Source organism: Neoarius graeffei, chromosome 18 (genome assembly GCF_027579695.1).
Source record: "Neoarius graeffei isolate fNeoGra1 chromosome 18, fNeoGra1.pri, whole genome shotgun sequence".
Taxonomy (NCBI): Eukaryota; Metazoa; Chordata; class Actinopteri; order Siluriformes; family Ariidae; genus Neoarius; species Neoarius graeffei.
Genome location: NC_083586.1, coordinates 32,092,428 through 32,112,789, shown reverse-complemented (window position 1 = coordinate 32,112,789; position 20,362 = coordinate 32,092,428). Strand labels below are relative to the sequence as shown.

Below are 20,362 nucleotides of genomic sequence, written 5' to 3'. Positions count from 1 at the left end.
AACAAAAATCTGTGATTTGTTAATTTACACGAACCTTTATTTAACTGACAAAAGTACAAAGAAAAGATTTTCAATAGTTTTACTGACTAACTTAATTGTATTTTGTAAATATAAATGAAGTTGGAATTTGATGCCTGCAACACACACAAAAAAAGCTGGGATAGAGGCATTATTGGCATCGTATTACCTTTCCTTTTATTAACATTTTTTAATCATATAGGAACTGAGGATGGGGTGGCACGGCGCTGTAGTGGTTAGCACTGTCGCCTCACAGCAAGAACGTCTGGGTTCAAGCCCCGTGGCTGGCGAGGGCCTTTTTGTGCAGAGTTTGCATGTTCTCCCCGTGTCCATGTGGGTTTCCTCCGGGTACTCCGGTTTCCCCCACAGTCCAAAGACATGCAGGTTAGGTTAACTGGTGACTCTAAATTGACCGTAGGTGTGAATGTGAGTGTGAGTGGTTGTCTGTGTCTATGTGTCAGCCCTGTGATGACCTGGCGACTTGTCCAAGGTCAGTGGCGGCTGGTAGTCTTTCAAACAGGGGAGGCTGGTCGGTTACGATATTTCCAGATTTTAAAAGAAAAAACACATCAATTTTGCCCATACTCTTGCCTCTGATCTGGCTGATTGTTGGCAGGGTTACAAACTGTGAAATAACAGGTTCTTTTGGCCCATTAGCCTACTGTCCAATATACATGATGGTGGTGTTGGGGGGGTATATTTTAACATTTTATATTTTAAAATTGTGGCATGTTGTTTAAAAATTGACTTCGGCTGTGTTTTTGTTTAAAAATGTTTTCCAAATTGTAGCGGTGTTTAATTCATATCCAGAAAAACATATATTCCAATATAATATACTCAGCATAAACATTTTAAATAGATTCTATATTTTTGGTCCATCCATGACATATTACTAAAGTAGCCTATTTACTGTTGTTGATCGATGTGGGTCAATTGCTGTTAGCCAATTCACTTTCTCGTACCAAGAGAGCTGAAAGGAACGAGTATTATTCCCTACCTTTTTCACCAAGTCAATTTGAGGCGTTGGTCTACCCTGCTCTTTAATTTTAATTTTTTCCTCGAAAGGAAGACTGGCAAATGGCTTCGCCAAAATTAAATCAGCAATGCTTGGCATCCATGCGCAGCTTTCTTGCTAGCTGACTAGCCCCCTCAAGTTCAAGTTCAGTCACTCAAATAAACGACATTTCTGGAACTAAGATAGCAAACTTGACAACACTATATTTACACATTATTTACAATGAAAATATATACAAACTAAAAAAGCTGGTAGAAACCGTATAAATCGAAATGTAAGCTGATCTCTTACAATACACCACAGCACTAGTGAATCCGCATGGGACTGAACTGATGTTGCCAGATACTGCTGACGTTATCCAGCCCAAAATATGTTCAAAACCCGCCAAAATGCACTTAAAACCGCCCAATTGGACGGGAAACCGCCCAATCTGGCAACACTGTACTGCTGCCTGTCTATAGTTGAAACAAGCTGTCAATCAAAGAAAATATCCGGCCGCTTTCACCAATCACCAGTCTCCTCGCGGAAACTGCCATGTCCCTCCCATGTGAGGCTGGGAGTCAGTGGGTGGGCATTTTCCCAGTATTTGTCCAATAATCGTCTTGCATTTTGAGATTGAAAAGCGCATCGCTCCCAAATGCCATTGAAGTCCACTGAGGCTGGGAGTCCGTGGGACTCCGTGGGCAGGCATTTTCACAGTATTTGTCCAATAATCATCTTGCATTTTGAGATTGACAAGCACATAGCTCCCAATCCACTGAGGCTGGCTGCATCGCGCTGTCACGAGGGGGAAAAACTCACGCACACATTAGGCGAACTGGGGAAAGTTATAACGGAATGATTTTGCACTGTAGTGGGTTGAGCACATATATTTCTATGATTCTAGATCTGAAATAGCAATGTTATAAGGTCGGCTAGAACATAAGCCTAGCGCAATTCATCCTACACGATGTTCGTCATTTTTAGAGGAGGCTGAGCCTCCCTGGTTGTCTTAGAGCAATCGCCCATGTCCAAGGTGTACCCCGCCTTTCACCCGTAGTCAGCTGGGATAGGCTCCAGCTTGCCTGCGACCCTGTAGAACAGGATAAAGTGGCTAGAGATAATGAGATGAGATGAGAAGAACTGAGGATATGAATTGTTGCAGTTTTGTAATTGGAATATATTTGTCGGGGCGGCACGGTGGTGTAGTGGTTAGTGCTGTCGCCTCACAGCAAGAAGGTCCTGGGTTCGAGCCCCGGGGCCGGCGAGGGCCTTTCTGTGTGGAGTTTGCATGTTTTCCCCGTGTCCGCGTGGGTTTCCTCCGGGTGCTCCGGTTTCCCCCACAGTCCAAAGACATGCAGGTTAGGTTAACTGGTGACTCTAAATTGAGCGTAGGTGTGAATGTGAGTGTGAATGGTTGTCTGTGTCTATGTGTCAGCCCTGTGATGAACTGGCGACTTGTCCAGGGTGTACCCCACCTTTCGCCCGTAGTCAGCTGGGATAGGCTCCAGCTTGCCTGCGACCCTGTAGAAGGATAAAGCGGCTAGAGATAATGAGATGAGATGAGATATATTTGTCCATTCTTGCCTGATACAAGACTTCAGCTGCTCAACAGTCCTTGATCGCTATTGTCTGATTCTCCTCTTCATGATGTACAATACATTCTCAATAGGAGACAGATCTGGACTAGCAGCAGGCCAGTCAAGCACACACACTCTGTGTCTACAAAGCCATGCTGTTGTAGCCTGCACAGAATGAGGCCTGGCATCGTCCTGCTCAAATAAGCATGGACTTCCAGGGAAGAGATGTCGCCTTGATGAATATGTCTAGGTAACATTCCAATATACGCCTCCGCATCAATGGTACCTTCACACACACACACTTCACCAATGCCGTGAGCACTGATGCCCCCATACCATCACAGACACTGTTTTTTGCACCTTTCTCGAATAACAAACTGGATGGTTGTGTTCACCTTTGGCACTGAGAACTCGATGTCTTGTTTTCCCAAAAATAAGCTGAAATGTGGACTGGTCTGACCACAGCACATATTTCCGCTGTCTTTCAGTCCATCTGAGATGAGTTCGGGCCCAGAGAAATCAGCAGCATTTCTGTATACAACTGATGAAAGGCTTCCTCCTTGAGTAACACAGGTTACTCATGGAGGAAGCCTTGAGTAACCTACTTATTTTCAGGTTGCATTTCTGGATGCAGTGGCGGACTGTGTTAAGTGACAGTGGTTTTCTGAAGTACTCCCGAGCTCATGTGGTTATATTTGTCACATTAGCATGACAGTTTCTCAGGCAGTGCCACTTGAGGGCTCAAAGGTCACGCATATTCAACAGTGGTTTCCAACCTTGCCCTTTGCGCACTGAGATGTCTCTGAATTACCTGAATCTTTTCACAATATTATGTACTATAGAGTTTGAAAGACATAAAGTCTTGCATTGATAAATGCTCTTTTTGAATTGACGAACAATTCTCTCTCATGAATTTTTGCCCAAAGGAGTGAGCCATGACCCATTCTTGCTTGCAAAGTCTGAGCCTTTGGTGCTGCTCCTTTTATACCCAATCATGATACCCTCACCTGTTACCTTAATTAACCTGCTTATTGTGAAATCTTCCAAAATGGTGTTCCTTGAATATCTTATAAACTTTTCAATCTTATTTTGCCTCCGTCCCAACTTTTTTTTTGTTTAATGTATTGCAGGCATCAAATTCTAACTTTGTCTATATTTACAAAATAAAATTAAATTGGTCACTAAAAGCCCTGTGATGACCTGGCGACTTGTCCAGGGTGTACCCCGCCTTTCGCCCGTAGTCAGCTGGGATAGGCTCCAGCTTGCCTGCGACCCTGTAGAACAGGATAAAGCGGCTAGAGATAATGAGATGAGATGAGATGGTCACTAAAAGCCCTGTGATGACCTGGCAACTTGTCCAGGGTGTACCCCGCCTTTCGCCCGTAGTCAGCTGGGATAGGCTCCAGCTTGCCTGCAACCCTGTAGAACAGGATAAAGCGGCTAGAGATAATGAGATGAGATGGTCACTAAAACTATTGAAAATCTTTTCTTCGTACTTTCATCAGTTAAATAAAGATTCAGGTGAATTAACAAATGACAGATTTTTGTTTTTATTGCATTTTGGACAATATCCCAACTTTTCTGGAAATGGGGTTTGTATAAAATGAAACTACACTAACTTAACACAAAACTAGATATGGCCTAAGATAATGTAACATACCAACAAAACTCAGCAAAGGTTTATTTTTAGTGCGAGGAATAAAGCACAATGGGGTATAAATAGGGTGGTGTGTTTCCATTACCATGCAGAAGTTAATTATTTTCTTTTATATAACAGCACATCTCAGAGTCAGTTAATGAATGTCATACCTTTTATAAATATAAATACAATGCTATGCACAGTAAAAATAAAAAATTAAAAACCTGAACATTTCAGATGATCTTGCAGTCAGTACCTTTAAATTTATATAATTTATGCAAAGTCTGATACACCCAGAGGTGGACAATAATGAAGTACATTTACTTGAGTACTGTACTTAAGTACACTTTTTGAGTATCTGTACTTTACTTGAGTATTATTTTTTTTGGAAACTTATGACTTTAATTTCACTCCATTTGAAAGGCAAATATCGTGCTTTTCACTCCACTACATTTCTATCAAGGTCCTCATTACCATGAAGCAGCTTTGAAAGTGGATGTTTTTTTCTTTTCTTTTCGAAAATATGATTGGTTTCTTTGCAGGTGACACTGAGACAGCCGATCAGTAATCACTAGGGTCACGTCCATAGACTGTATAAAACCAAGATCAATGATTTCTCAGCAGCTTTATTTAACATGATCAGTTGATGGCAGAATGGAAGGAGGCGGTTCTTCTGAAGAATGCACACACTCATGGCCATACCTAGAACTCATGTTTCAGTTTTCTGAAAGGATTAAAGATTTGTTTTGTTTTAAACGTTTGCTTTGTTTGCTGAAAACGAACCACATCACGGCCTACAAAAACTTGCCGTCTGACCTGCGGAAGCATATTGAGGTATATAAACGTGTATTCCAAGAGAAAGCTTGTAACGAAGTTGTCTGTGCTTTTAGAGCTAGCGATAACGTTGCAATAGCTATGCAGTCTGGTTAGTCAAATGACCTTCTATGGAGTTTCCCACCAAGTTGCCGTAGCCTTGTCCACGGCTAATGTTAACACATAGCTAGTTAACTTGAACAATGTTCGTTAGCATGTAAACACGGAGTTACACTAACAGGAATAACGTTAACTTATCTAAAGTCCTTTCAGAAATATGTTTAGCATAGTTTTGCCAAATAAACAGAATGTAGAAATCTTTCTTTTCTAGTAGCGTTAGCTACCCAATATGATTTCAAGTTTGAAAAGAGTTTGTTAGCATGTCAGGTGGAGCTTCACTGACTAGCTAGCTTAACGTTAAACCACCATGATGCACAGCATGCGTTCATTTTGTGAATTCACATTTCTGTCTTTGGTAACGGCATTAGGTTTTGTAAGCGTTGTGGCAAGAATACAACGATGCATTGACAGAAAATGTACTTTTAATACTTAAGTATTTTTAAAAGCAAGTACTTCGGTACTTAAGTAAAATAAAATTTGACTGCACAACTTTCACTTGTATCAGAGTAACATTTGACCAGTGGGATCTGTACTTTGACTTAAGTAATGAAGTTGGGTACTTTATCCACTTCTGCATGTTACATTGCCTAGCCTAGCCTAGCCTAGCCTGACAAAAAGCAATACTGGACAATGTGCAATATAAATGTGTAATATAATGTGCAATACCTCTCCTGCTGGACTTTTTTTAATTTGTATATGTAAATATTTAATTTAATTTATCTAGAAGTTTTCTCTATTTTCTGTTCTCTGTTTATCCTGTAATGATGCTGCTGGAATTTAAATTTCCTTGAGGGAACCCTTCCAAAGGGATCAATAAAGTTCTAATCTAATCTAATCTAATCTAATCTAATCTAATCTAATCTAATCTAATCTAATCTAATCTAATCTAATCTAATCTAATCTAATCTAATGTGCTTTTTTTTTCCATCTATTGGGCGGCACAGTACTGTAGTGGTTAGCACGGTCTCCTCACAGCAAGAAGGTTTTAGGTTCGAACCCAGCGGCCAGCAAGGGCCTTTCTGTGTGGAGTTTGCATGTTCTCCCTGTGTCTGCGTGGGTTTCCTCCACAGTCCAAAGACATGTGGTTAGGTTAATATGGGACGGCCTTGGGCTGAGGTGCCGTTGAGCGAGGCACCCAACTCCCACCTGCGCTGTTAGCATGGCTGTCCACTGCTCTGGGTATGTGTGTGTGTGCTCATTGCTCATGTGTGTGTTCACTGCTTCAGATGGCTTAAATGCAGAGAGGAAATTTCACAAGTGTGTGATGAATAAAGTTGTTCTTTCTTTCTTTCTTTCTTTCTTTCTTTCTTTCTTTCTTTCTTTCTTTCTTATTAATCTGTATCCATCCTTTGTACAACCCCGATTCCAAAAAAGTTGGGACAAAGTACAAATTGTAAATAAAAACAGAATTCAATGATGTGGAAGTTTCAAAATTCCATATTTTATTCAGAATAGAACATAGATGGCACATCAAATGTTTAAACTGAGAAAATGTATCATTTAAAGAGAAAAATTAGGTGATTTTAAATTTCATGACAACAACACATCTCAAAAAAAGTTGGGACAAGGCCATGTTCGCCACTGTGAGACATCCCCTTTTCTCTTTACAACAGTCTGTAAACGTCTGGGGACTGAGGAGACAAGTTGCTCAAGTTTAGGGATAGGAATGTTAACCCATTCTTGTCTAATGTAGGATTCTAGTTGCTCAACTGTCTTAGGTCTTTTTTGTCGTATCTTCCGTTTTATGATGCGCCAAATGTTTTCTATGGGTGAAAGATCTGGACTGCAGACTGGCCAGTTCAGTACCCGGACCCTTCTTCTACGCAGCCATGATGCTGTAATTGATGCAGTATGTGGTTTGGCATTGTCATGGTGGAAAATGCAAGGTCTTCCCTGAAAGAGACGTCGTCTGGATGGGAGCATATGTTGCTCTAGAACCTGGATATACCTTTCAGCATTGATGGTGTCTTTCCAGATGTGTAAGCTGCCCATGCCACACACACTAATGCAACACCATACCATCAGAGATGCAGGCTTCTGAACTGAGCGCTGATAACAACTTGGGTCGTCCTTCTCCTCTTTAGTCCGAATGACACGGTGTCCCTGATTTCCATAAAGAACTTCACATTTTGATTCGTCTGACCACAGAACAGTTTTCCACTTTGCCACAGTCCATTTTAAATGAGCCTTGGCCCAGAGAAGACGTCTGCGCTTCTGGATCATGTTTAGATACGGCTTCTTCTTTGAACTATAGAGTTTTAGCTGGCAACAGCGGATGGCATGGTGAATTGTGTTCACAGATAATGTTCTCTGGAAATATTCCTGAGCCCATTTTGTGATTTCCAATACAAAAGCATGCCTGTATGTGATGCAGTGCCGTCTAAGGGCCCGAAGATCACGGGCACCCAGTATGGTTTTCCGGCCTTGACCCTTACGCACAGAGATTCTTCCAGATTCTCTGAATCTTTTGATGATATTATGCGCTGTAGATGATGATATGTTCAAACTCTTTGCAATTTTACACTGTCGAACTCCTTTCTGATATTGCTCCACTATTTGTCGGCGCAGAATTAGGGGGATTGGTGATCCTCTTCCCATCTTTACTTCTGAGAGCCGCTGCCACTCCAAGATGCTCTTTTTATACCCAGTCATGTTAATGACCTATTGCCAATTGACCTAATGAGTTGCAATTTGGTCCTCCAGGTGTTCCTTTTTTGTACCTTTAACTTTTCCAGCTTCTTATTGCCCCTGTCCCAACTTTTTTGAGATGTGTTGCTGTCATGAAATTTCAAATGAGTCAATATTTGGCATGAAATTTCAAAATGTCTCACTTTCGATGTTTGATATGTTGTCTATGTTTTATTGTGAATACAATATCAGTTTTTGAGATTTGTAAATTATTGCATTCCGTTTTTATTTACAATTTGTACTTTGTCCCAACTTTTTTGGAATTGGGGTTGTAAATGAATTAAATATAATAAAAAATTAATAATAACTAGACTGCATTTCCGCAGAGAAAATGCAGTGTGTTTGCTGAGCTGTAGAAGAACAGCTATCATGCTAGCATGCTAACAGCTAGCATACTAACATGCTAACAGCTAGCATACTAACAGCCAGCATGCTAACATGCTAACAGCTAGCATGCTAACAGCTAGCATGCTAACAACTAACAGCTAACATGCTAACAGCTAGCATACTAACATGCTAACAGCTAGCATGCTAACAGCTAGCATGCTAACAACTAACAGCTAACATGCTAACAGCTAGCATACTAACATGCTAACAGCTAGCATACTGACAGCCAGCATGCTAACATGCTAACAGCTAGCATGCTAACAGCTAGCATGCTAACAACTAACAGCTAACATGCTAACAGCTAGCATACTAACATGCTAACAGCTAGCATGCTAACAGTTAGCATGCTAACAGCTAGCATACTAGCATGCTAACAGCTAGCATGCTAACAGCTAACATGCTAACAGCTAGCATACTAACATGCTAACAGCTAGCATGTTAACAGCTAGCATGCTAACAGCTAGCATACTAGAGTGGAGGAGCTCCTTATGACATCATCACTCCAAAGTTCTACCCATTCATTTCAATGGCACGGAATTTTGCCGAAAAACGGGAATACCGAACGAACGACAAGGGGTAGCAACCATTTTAACAAGCACGCCATTCCAGATCGGGCCCTACGTTTCAGCGTTGGAACGGTGTCTCTATCTCGAAAGCCCTAGGAGGAGGAGTGAATCCAAAAAACTGGTGAAATGGAATAATAATAATAAAATAATAATAATAATCAAACTTAAGAAGAACAATAGTGTGCTTTTGCAAGTACACTAATAAAAATAAATAAATTGACTTGCAGCCGGAACAACTGTCAAAACTGCTGTAATAGAAAATGAATCAACACCTTCTGACCAATCAGAATCGAGAATTCAACATCGCGTTGTTTCAGTGTGAAATCGTTCCGAATTGTTGCTTGTGTCAAGAGCTCCATCTCGTGGACGAAGATTTGTAAGTGAATGAATCCTAAATCGCAGTTTTTCACACGCTGAGCACACTAGCTTAGACGTAGAAATCATTATGTCATGCCCTACGTAGTGCTCTAATATGTAGAGTACGTAGGCGTTTGGGAGTTAGCCGCGCTGAGTCGTTTTTGCGACAGTGCGCTCCGGGTTTCCGGCAGCGAGGCCGATGAGGATGAGGGGGAAGATGTCCGAGGCTCATGCCGAGGCGGGAAACGACATCATGCCGGCAAAAAAGCAGAAACTGAGCAGCGATGAAAATAGCAACCCTGACCTGTCCGGGGATGAAAATGTAAGCGAAGTGTGTATTTTAGACATTTCAGAGCTGTGAATGTTGTCTGAAGTGATGGTGGTGTTTGTAAAGCTGCATTCTGTGCTGTTGAAGCTTTAGCGAAGTTGTCATTGTTGTTTGTAGGAAGTTCACTGAGCTGTTTAGAGAAGAGCAGGACTTCCAGCATGACCATATGCTTATTCTGATTTGAAATGGTGCCGTTTTGTGTTTTCTTTCCTCTTGTTTCTGTCCCCTCTGAGAGCCCAGTGTGCTTTATTCACTGAGCTTGGCTAATAATAGCAGCCTGTTAGCAGGCTGGGTTTCATGGTGGACAATTGCCTGAGTTTGTTTTGATGTTTCCTGATATGGATGGAGTTTCACGTTATTTCTATTATTACTAAATAATTAACCTAACAAAAAGTGTATAATTAGGCCTACTACTTCATGTGCTTGGACGAGCTGCAAAGCCTGGCCTGTATATGTGTAGGTGTTTTCTAGGCAGAGATGCTAATCTTACTGAAACACTGCACTGAGAGATGATCCACACTATGAAGAGTAATTACACTGGGTTTAAACACTGCTTTCCTTGCAGACTGTCAATATGAAGGAGTGACACTGGTCTCTCACGACAATCATCTAGCTACAGGTATATAACAATGTTATGAGAATCATCCATCCGTTATCTGTAGCTGCTTATCCTGTTCTACAGGGTCGCAGGATCCTACCCGGCGAGGTACACGCTGGACAAGTCGCCAGGTCATTGCAGGGCTGACAAACAACCATTCACACCTACGGTCAATCTAAATTGGACTGTAGGGACGAAACCTACGAGGAGAACATGCAAACTCTACACAGAAAGGCCCTCGCCGGCCACTGGGCTCGAACCCAGAACCTTCTTGCTGTGAGGCGACGGTGCTAACCACTACACCACCGTGTCGCCGGTATAGCTCCATAAAATTCCTTAATTAGCAGATCAGAATCAACAACAAATCTCATCTCATTATCTCTAGCCGCTTTATCCTGTTCTACAGGGTCGCAGGCAAGCTGGAGCCTATCCCAGCTGACTACGGGTGAAAGGCGGGGTACACCCTGGACAAGTCGCCAGGTCATCACAGGGCTGACACATAGACACAGACAACCATTCACACTCACATTCACACCTACGCTCAATTTAGAGTCACCAGTTAACCTAACCTGCATGTCTTTGGACTGTGGGGGAAACCGGAGCACCCGGAGGAAACCCACGCGGACACGGGGAGAACATGCAAACTCCGCACAGAAAGGCCCTCGCCGGCCATGGGGCTCAAACCCGGACCTTCTTGCTGTGAGGCGGCAGCGCTAACCACTACACCACCGTGCCGCCCCTCAACAACAAATATTTAACTTAAACTAAGCATTAAAGTTTAAGTTGATGACAGTAAAGGCCTCTGCATGCTCTTGCGACAAGGCTTTCGCAGATAGCTTTTCGCAGACAGTTGTAATTTATCGTTGAGAGGGGAGTAATAGGCGTGCGCGATGTTATTCACCGCCACAACGCAAGGGGGCGCAAAGTCGCGAAATCGCTAGGAGTAGTTGGTGGGTGTGGTTAGTGGAGTGTTTATCCTCTGGTTACTTATGGCCCTTTTCCACTACCCTTTTTCAGCTCACTTCAGCCCGACACGGCTCGCGTTTCGACTAGGGCTGGGCGATATGAGAGAAAATTATATCACGATATATTTTTTCAAAATTTTCGATAACGATATATATCACGATATAAATCAAATCACCATTTTTGTATTTTCTTTAATTTTCTGCTCAAAATATGAACATTACAAATTAGTAGTTCCTTCCTAATTAACAAAAATAGCTTAACAAGCCTTCAAGTTTCACAGAACCAAAACAAACTGGATGCACATTCTTTTGTTCTTTTTGTTCAAATGAATAAATTGAAACTGAAAAATAAAAACTATATACCATTGTTAATCATTTGTGCAAATTCTAGCAGCTTTCAAATAAACATAAAAGACATATTGACATGTAAACCTTATGCTGCAAGGAGAAAAAAAGTGCAATCTTGTACATCAGTGTGTTTAAGGTTTTGTGTAACACTTTGTTGTATGTCCGATTTTAAATATCCAAAATACCTCCACACAACCGAAGATCTCTGGCCCTTCTTTTCAACGATGTCCTCCAGGGCAGTGCTCTGACTTTCCTGTTCAGAACTCCGGTCAGTCGGCTTCTCGCTCATTTTTATACAGGGTTCCTACAGATATTTTATGTTGAATTTACTACCTTTTTACTACCTTCACAATTTTTTTTACTACCACAGCGACAATTTGGATTTGGACATTTTCTCACAATTTAACAAGGTAATCTTTGAGTGTGCGGCACGGTGGTGTAGTGGTTAGCGCTGTCGCCTCACAGCAAGAAGGTCCTGGGTTCGAGCCCCGGGGCTGGCGAGGGCCTTTCTGTGTGGAGTTTGCATGTTCTCCCCGTGTCCACGTGGGTTTCCCCCACAGTCCAAAGACATGCAGGTTAGGTTGACTGGTGACTCTAAATTGACCGTAGGTGTGAATGTGAGTGTGAATGGTTGTCTGTGTCTATGTGTCAGCCCTGTGATGACCTGGCGACTTGTCCAGGGTGTACCCCGCCTTTCGCCCGTAGTCAGCTGGGATAGGCTCCAGCTTGCCTGCGACCCTGTAGAAGGATAAAGCGGCTAGAGATAATGAGATGAGATGAGATCTTTGAGTGTATGTGTTAGTCCAAGTGAATGTGCTACATATAAGTTAGTGACAACTCTACCCAAAGAGTTGGATTGATGAGACAAGATAGAAAGAAAATCTGAACGTACCGGTAGTGTAACTCTTTCCCTTTGGACGCATAATAGACCCTCCCATTGCTAGGGCTACACATGGAATAATGCATATTTGCATAAAAGAAAACAAACTTCCACATACAAGTTATAATTTTATTGAACTGTGAAACTGTGGCCCATAACCTCTTAACGGGTACACGGATTTGCACTAAACCTTGTGTGTCAACACTTCACATTAGGTACAAGATCTGATTACATTTTGTCGGCCAACACTTTCAAGATGGCCAACCTTTTGTTTGTGGAATAATCTTTTGAACAGGTGAACAGATTTGCACAAAAAATCTTATGTGCTTAGGTACATCAACTCATTACATTTAGATCAGGTCAAATGGCAAACACGAACCCCCACACACACATGACAAAGACAAGACACACACCCTAAAGATACAAAACACACATAACCCAAGCCCTATTTTGGCAGTCTCTCAACACATTGCCAAGTTTGCTTAAGATAGTCATTTGCACCAGTCCTGTAGTCGTGAAGGCCCATGGGCAGAGTCAACACCTTCCTCCCAGAGATCAGTGTTTTAGAGGGTTAATCTTAATCATTTGAACAGTTCAACAGATTTGCTCATCACATTTTGGATGCCTCAAATGGTGCACACACAACGCACCAGGCGCGCGCGCACACACAACACAACGCACCAGGCGCGCGCGCGCACACAACACAACGCACCAGGCGCGCGCGCGCACACACAACACAACGCACCAGGCGCGCGCGCGCACACACACAACACAACGCACCAGGCGCGCGCGCGCACACACACAACACAACGCACCAGGCGCGCGCGCGCACACACACAACACAACGCACCAGGCGCGCGCGCGCACACACAACACAACGCACCAGGCGCGCGCGCACACACAACACAACGCACCAGGCGCGCGCGCGCACACAACACAACGCACCAGGCGCGCGCGCGCACACACAACACAACGCACCAGGCGCGCGCGCGCACACACACAACACAACGCACCAGGCGCGCGCGCGCACACACACAACACAACGCACCAGGCGCGCGCGCGCACACACACAACACAACGCACCAGGCGCGCGCGCGCACACACAACACAACGCACCAGGCGCGCGCGCGCGCACACAACACAACGCACCAGGCGCGCGCGCGCGCGCACACAACACAACGCACCAGGCGCGCGCGCGCGCGCGCACACAACACAACGCACCAGGCGCGCGCGCGCGCGCACACAACGCACCAGGCGCGCGAGCGCGCACACAACGCACCAGGCGCGCGCGCGCGCACACAACGCACCAGGCGCGCGCGCGCGCACACAACGCACCAGGCGCGCGCGCGCGCACACAACGCACCAGGCGCGCGCGCGCGCGCGCACACACAACACAACGCACCAGGCGCGCACACAACGCACCAGGCGCGCGCACACAACGCACCAGGCGCGCGCACACAACGCATTACATGTGCCTCGATCAACTTTTCAATGAGCGCCTCTCGCCGATTGCCATCTACCGCCTTTAGCCAGTCTTTAAAATCAGGTTCCTCCAGCCAGAGGTCTGAAAATTTGCATTTCCCCATTGTTTAATTCTCGTGCAGATGTCGCCAGTCGGGTTAACAGATAGATTCGACTACAGCCGTATAAACAAAGTCAGTCTCGTACTAAACAATCTCTGGTATAAATTTATACTGGATTCGACCGTTATTGGAATTCAAAGCGCATGCGCCACCAACTCCTCACTGCGGTCCTCCTCGATACATAAAAATAAATTCGCCCAAATGTAGTAATTTATGGATATTATGGCATGCAGGTTAATTAAACGAATTAGAAAACACATAGGCCCAGTTGGGTGGGGGTCAAAAATTTTTACTACCACGTCAGATTACGTTTACTACCTTTTACTACCGTACTTTTTACCGGCCATAATTTAGCCTATTTTAATTAACTACCTTTTAAAACCCCGCGGGAACCCTGTTATAATCGCTTTGTTTCACGCTTTGTTGGAGAAATGCCGCGCTCCTGCAAACTTCACCACAGCCATGCTGTGCGTTGCTGCTACACGTGTGTGTGTTTGTGTGTGCACGCAACCTAACTTGACGTGGCTCTCTTCCAACTGATTGGTTACGTGCGGTACTGTTTAGTTATGATTGGCTGTTCGCGTGTCTGTCAAAACTTCGGATGAAGTAATGTTATTGAAGGCGTAGGCTTATCGTAGGCATATCGTACGTGTCTAATTTCTAATCGTAGAGATTTTATATCGTGAATAACATCGTAATCGTAAAATCGCCCAGCCCTAGTTTCGACTATCTAAGAACAGCACGACTCAGCTCGCTTCAGCCCTGCTCAGCCCCCAAAACTCGCACGGTTTTGGAGTGGGGCTGAAGCGAGCCAAACCGAGCTGAGTGAGGCTGGGGGCGTGAGCAGACACTCCCCTGTGCACTGATTGGTGAGGAGGAGTGTCCTCACATGCCCACACACGCCCCGCGAGCACGCTGGGATCTGTAAACACCATAAACCCGGAAGAAGGAGAATTACGAATTACGAGAATTATGAAGCCTTATGCGCCTCGCCTCATCTATACGCTCTTGCCAGTATCTGTTGGCGTTGTCGGTGACAACAAGCCACAGAACCAAGACCAGCAACACTAACGACTCCATGTCCTCCATGTTTATTGTTTACTATCCGGGTCGTGAGACTACCGCTTAAAAGCTCACTGATGTCACTGTTTGCGCCGCCTAACGACATCATGTGACGTCCACCCACTTTCGCTAACTCCACCCAATGTGTCCACCCACTTCCAGCCAGCACGGTTCAGCGCGGTTGTAGTCGAAATGCAACTCCAACAGCCCCACTCAGCTCGACTCAGCCCAACTCAGCGCGGCACGGCTCAGCCCGACTCAGCCGCGTTGGTAGTGGAAAAGCGGCATTATAATGACTAGAACTGGAGTCGTATAGATGTACATACTTCCTCACTTCCTCGATCAACCGCTCTTCGTGCTGCTCCATCTTCGCTCGTGTTTTTAAAAATGGCGGTCGTGAAAACAAAACAAACCGGGAAAGTAGGGAAGCGGAAGTGCGTGTACAGCGGATGTAGAGTGGACCAATCAGAGCCCTCTTGTCTGCAACGCTGTCTGCGAGGCTTCTGCGGTGGTCACAATTTTTGGGAGGTGCGCACAGAGCGTCTGCGAAGGTGGGGGGGCTACGCAGATGCTATCTGCGACGCCATCTGCGAGGACTGGGTTGTCAGCATAAATTGGCCTTAAACATGGCAATCATTGAAGACGTTTTGTTTCTCCACTGGCAGCCATGGACTCTGAACAGACGGCATATTTGGTTTGAAGTCAAAGCAGAAAATAAACGCGTACATCTCCATCCAGTCATCTTTATGAAATATTATTTTCAACATTGCAGGGCTCGACATTAAGGATTGTCCGGGGTAAGTGGGATATGTCCCCGACATGCCTGACCGGGCAAGTTGGAATGAGTATATATTACAAACTAGCACCACAAAAATGAGGCTTTTTGATCTTTTATTTCAGTTCCTAAAAGCGTCCCTCACTCCGTATCCGCCATTATATCTTGGCTGTTTTCTAAGTCTCAGTTTCATTTACTGCTTTGCAAGTTATTTTCTATACCCCTGCTGTTGTAGGATGGTACGCTTACTGTTTATAGACCCCTTCTGCATGATGTCACGCATCACGTGATGATTACAGCTGGGGTCAGACAGACACCGTCTTTCATGCAAGCAAGGCTTAATCTGTCTTCAGTGTGGTTAATTTTTGTGCTGTTTTTGCTTGTTCAAACAGAGAAATAGATAAAAGGCATTACCGTTTCCCCGCTATCAAGAAAAATGTTAACAAATAGAAGCAAATGCTTCAAGACCAACGATGAAGTAAGTGGTTAAAGAATACGACGAGAGGAGGTCAGCCTGAAAACTCCAGAGAAATTCATTATTGTATTTAAAATGCATTTTACAAAAACAGAAAGTCGGAAGTGAGGATGGAAGAGTTTGCTTAAGAATCTAGTTTTTTTTTTTTTCTCCTGCTCGCATTCGAGTCAGCTCCTTCATGAAATTGTTATTGTCTGTTACAAGTAAAAAGTAACCAAACTCAATAATAAACTTAATCAATAATGAAACTTCAATTCAATGTGTGATCTTCATTTTATGTTGCAATTTACAACTATGCTATGGTTTTCCTAAAAAATAAATAAATAAAAAAGTAGTGCTCGCAAAATAGGGGGCAAGTGATAATATTGGGGGGCAAGTGGAAATTAACCCCCAAGTGGGTTTAAAAGTTAATGTCAAGCCCTGCATTGTCATCTTTTGTTTTGTTTTCTTCTTTTTTAACAATCCATGTCCTCACTTAACTTTTCGCAGAGATTCGGGAAAGTCTGAAAACATTCCTGTTTTTAATGAACTGCCTGCAGTTAAATAATTTGCTTAAATCCGCGTGATTGGACATAACGGACGATCTGGTGCAGAAGCCGTGATGGTTCACGTTTTAAAAATGGTCTGTGAACTGTGTAGCTTGTTTACACACTGATCAGGCCTGAGTTTCCCAAAACCATCACAGCACAAAGATCATCATTAAATGGTGGAGCGAGCAGCACAATAAACGCTCTCTCTCTGAAATAAGACACTTTTAGTGCTAAGAGGCTTTTGGGAAGCCCACCGCCGATCTCATCTCATTATCTCTAGCCGCTTTATCCTGTCCTACAGGGTCGCAGGCAAGCTGGAGCCTATCCCAGCTGACTACGGGCGAAAGGCGGGGTACACCCTGGACAAGTCGCCAGGTCATCACAGGGCTGACACATAGACACAGACAACCATTCACACTCACATTCACACCTACGGTCAATTTAGAGTCACCAGTTAACCTAACCTGCATGTCTTTGGACTGTGGGGGAAACCGGAGCACCCGGAGGAAACCCACGGGGAGAACATGCAAACTCCACACAGAAAGGCCCTCGCCGGCCACGGGGCTCGAACCCGGACCTTCTTGCTGTGAGGCGACAGCGCTAACCACTACACCACCGTGCCGTCCCCCACCGCCGATCTGTTACAGTATATTTCGAGTGCTTGGTTTCTCTGAAATACTTGGCTGTGTCCGTAACTGGACGGCAGTCTGCCAGTTGACAAGCCGTGCTCTAAGAAAGACGCTTGACACGTTTTATTTGTTTCGATGTTTGCATCAGAGCTCTGAATATTGTACTGATTCAATATGATGAAATAATGTCCATGATTCGGTGTTTGAGGCCAGTCTTGGATTGGTGTGTCCCTCCTAGGGATTATAATCAGCATATGAAGTCAGTATTTGAGTAGTCATTTTGGATGAAACACTAATTGTTGATATGTCCTTGTGTTATAGGACGATGCCGTCAGCATCGAGAGCGGGACGAACGCTGAGCGACCCGACACCCCTACAAACACGGCTAACGCCCCGGGAAGGAAGAGCTGGGGAAAGGGCAAGTGGAAATCGAAGAAATGCAAATACTCCTTCAAGTGTGTTAACAGCCTGAGGGTAAGAAAGGAGCAGCACATCACTTGATATAATCTTTCACTACTTTTCTTCCAGGCTTTATCACCTTCTCCGCAGAGTCCAGTTACTTCACGTACTACGACCAGACATTTAAAATATCCGCAATGAGAGAGCAGATGTCTTGGTGATACTCCGCTTAATTGAACGGGGTGTTTTGTGTCTGTTTTGATCTTTCTGTTTAATGCCTTTTCAGGAAGACCATGGCCAGCCTTTGTTTGGTGTTCAGTTCAACTGGCACAGTAAGGAAGGCGACCCCCTCGTCTTCGCAACAGTGGGAAGCAACAGAGTGAGTGGCTCAAGCTCTCTGCTGGGTATAAAAGATTAGCAGTCTTTTGATTATGTAATAAACCACAAAGCATCGCTGTTTAGCTACTAGCCTGTAATTTTCTGATCTTTTTATGTCAAATAGAAACAACCGACCAGCTTCTTGCATAAAAAAGGCCAAATAAGTACAGGTTATATTTCTGTGTTAGCATCTTCACTTTTATGGGTCAATGCTGTACACAACTCAAAAACACCAGATTGTAAGAAACTTGGGCCCTGGTCACACTACAGCTTCCGATGGGTTTGCGAATACTTGGCAATGAAAAATTGGTAGCATTGCCACCAGTCGTGTAATACAGGCTTTCGTCTAAACCGGGGAACAGGGGCGCTGCGCCCTCTTACTCTTGGCGTGCACCCCCTTACCGAAATGCCAATTGAACCCCAAGTAGTCACACTTAGGCCATGCACTTGTATGCTACTGCACAACATGCAATTTTTCTCAAAACGATCTTTTCTCCGCGAAAACATCCCAGCAACACCACGTGACAATGTGTCTGATCATCAAATACGTTATAATTACTCAAAAAATATTCCAATCATAGTAGATACACCGCCAGACGGTGCAAAAACAATCCAAATTGGCGTTTTCCAGACTGAGGCGCCATGTTGTTTAGTTGTTTACTTGTCGCGGCTGCTCTCGCGAGATTTGACATGGGTTACATACAAGGTCAGCTGACTTGTAGAGCGAGATTTCTCGAGACTGAATGACCTTTCACCCACCGGCGCGGGAGCTTTTGACAGAAGAAGTTCGCGAGTTGTTTTTGTTGACACTTGGGCATTTAAAGATGTCATCCCGCAGCACGAAACGGAAGAAAGCCAAAGACTGTCCGGGGCAGAAGAAGATTACTTCTTTCTTTTTCAATGTTGACAGACAATTTGTTACAATTTCCCTCTCAGATAGCCTCAGAATGTCCCACTGTAGCCTCAATTTTTCAAAGGCTTCGCGTGGCGGAGGGGGGGGGACGGACAACCGGCACCATCCCCCTGCTCCCTCACCATGGTGAGCGCCCTCATACTAAATTTTTCTAGAAAAAACCCTGTAATACACAGCTATTGTTCTCCAAGCTTCATGAGTTGTTTTTTGATGTGTCTCTGCCTCGTGAGTGGCCAAAAAACATAGCGAAAAATTTCAGTGCATGTATTGAAATTTGGTGGCGACGTTTTCGTCGGCAACAGTGTTTCCCCCAGCGCTTTCCAGGCAAGGCGGCCGCCCTGGGTAACTCGACCGCCTGCCCTAGCAAGGTTCCAAGAAAAAAAAAATGCGTCCAAAAAAAAAAAAAAACGAAGTGGTAATGCATTTCAGCGCAGGGACTGACAGCTAGACTAAACTGCGGCACCTAGTGGTTGGATATATTACTACGTCATATGTCCTCGAGGCCATATTTACAAACATTTTAATTTTAAATTCAACGGTTCAGCGGGAAAGTCGAGACGTTGCCATTATCGTCGGTGGAATAAGAAGGTAAGTTGTATTTGTAACTGCTCATCTAAACGGTGCATTTGCACTGTTACAGTGAAATTTAATTTTCATGTACTAATATAAGTAAGATAATAATATAATTATATAGCCTAATGCTATATAATGTTCATGTGCTAATATAAGTAGGCCTAATATAAATGTATTAAGGTAGGCAATATAAATTATGGCTGTAGGCTACATTCGTGGGACCCTTCCGTTATTTTTGTTGGTCCACCCAGCGAGTAGGCCCACCAGTAGGGCAGTTCAATTACAGCAGAGCACTGGAGCTGTTTTTTGAAAAACCCAGAAGGATGGCCTGCAAGGACAAGACTTGCAAGATGTGCCATAAGTAGCCTAGTAAATGTTGCACTCTATGTTGTTTCTAACCGTTTTTCCCTTATGTAAATGACCTGCACTTTTTGTTACTTTTTTCTTGCTGCTGTACTGAGAGCACTTTTATTGGCCAGGAAACCATTTTACCTCAGTTTTTGTAAGTAGTTGTGACATTTAATTTCAATAAATACCTATTTTACAGTTCTACACAGCTTTGTTATTATTGTAGTACTACCCCCCCCCCCCCCCCCCCCCCGGACTATCTGTGCAACGTGTGACGCGTTACGGCCCGACAACCCCCCCCCCCCCGGACCACTATCCGTGCCGCGCGTGATGCCCACCGAAGACTCACCACCTTGACTAAGCAATTTTCTGCGGGAAACACTGGGCAAACTAAGCAGCGAATACTCACAGATGGG

General features: G+C 44.2%; 1 protein-coding gene across 2 annotated transcripts in view; it reads left to right on the top strand.

Annotated features, from left to right (window-relative positions):
- The first annotated feature begins 9,171 nt into the window (after positions 1 to 9,171).
- eed (embryonic ectoderm development) overlaps positions 9,172 to 20,362 on the top strand; it is a 33,507-nt gene continuing 22,316 nt past the window's right edge. The window contains exons 1-3 of one of the 2 annotated variants that reach the window (XM_060898697.1): positions 9,172 to 9,493; positions 17,657 to 17,809; positions 18,021 to 18,113. In XM_060898697.1, coding sequence (XP_060754680.1) covers positions 9,362 to 9,493; positions 17,657 to 17,809; positions 18,021 to 18,113 — 378 coding nt within the window. In that variant the 5' untranslated portion in view covers positions 9,172 to 9,361. The remainder of the gene's footprint in view (positions 9,494 to 17,656; positions 17,810 to 18,020; positions 18,114 to 20,362) is intronic. The other variant, XM_060898698.1, reaches the window with a different exon arrangement.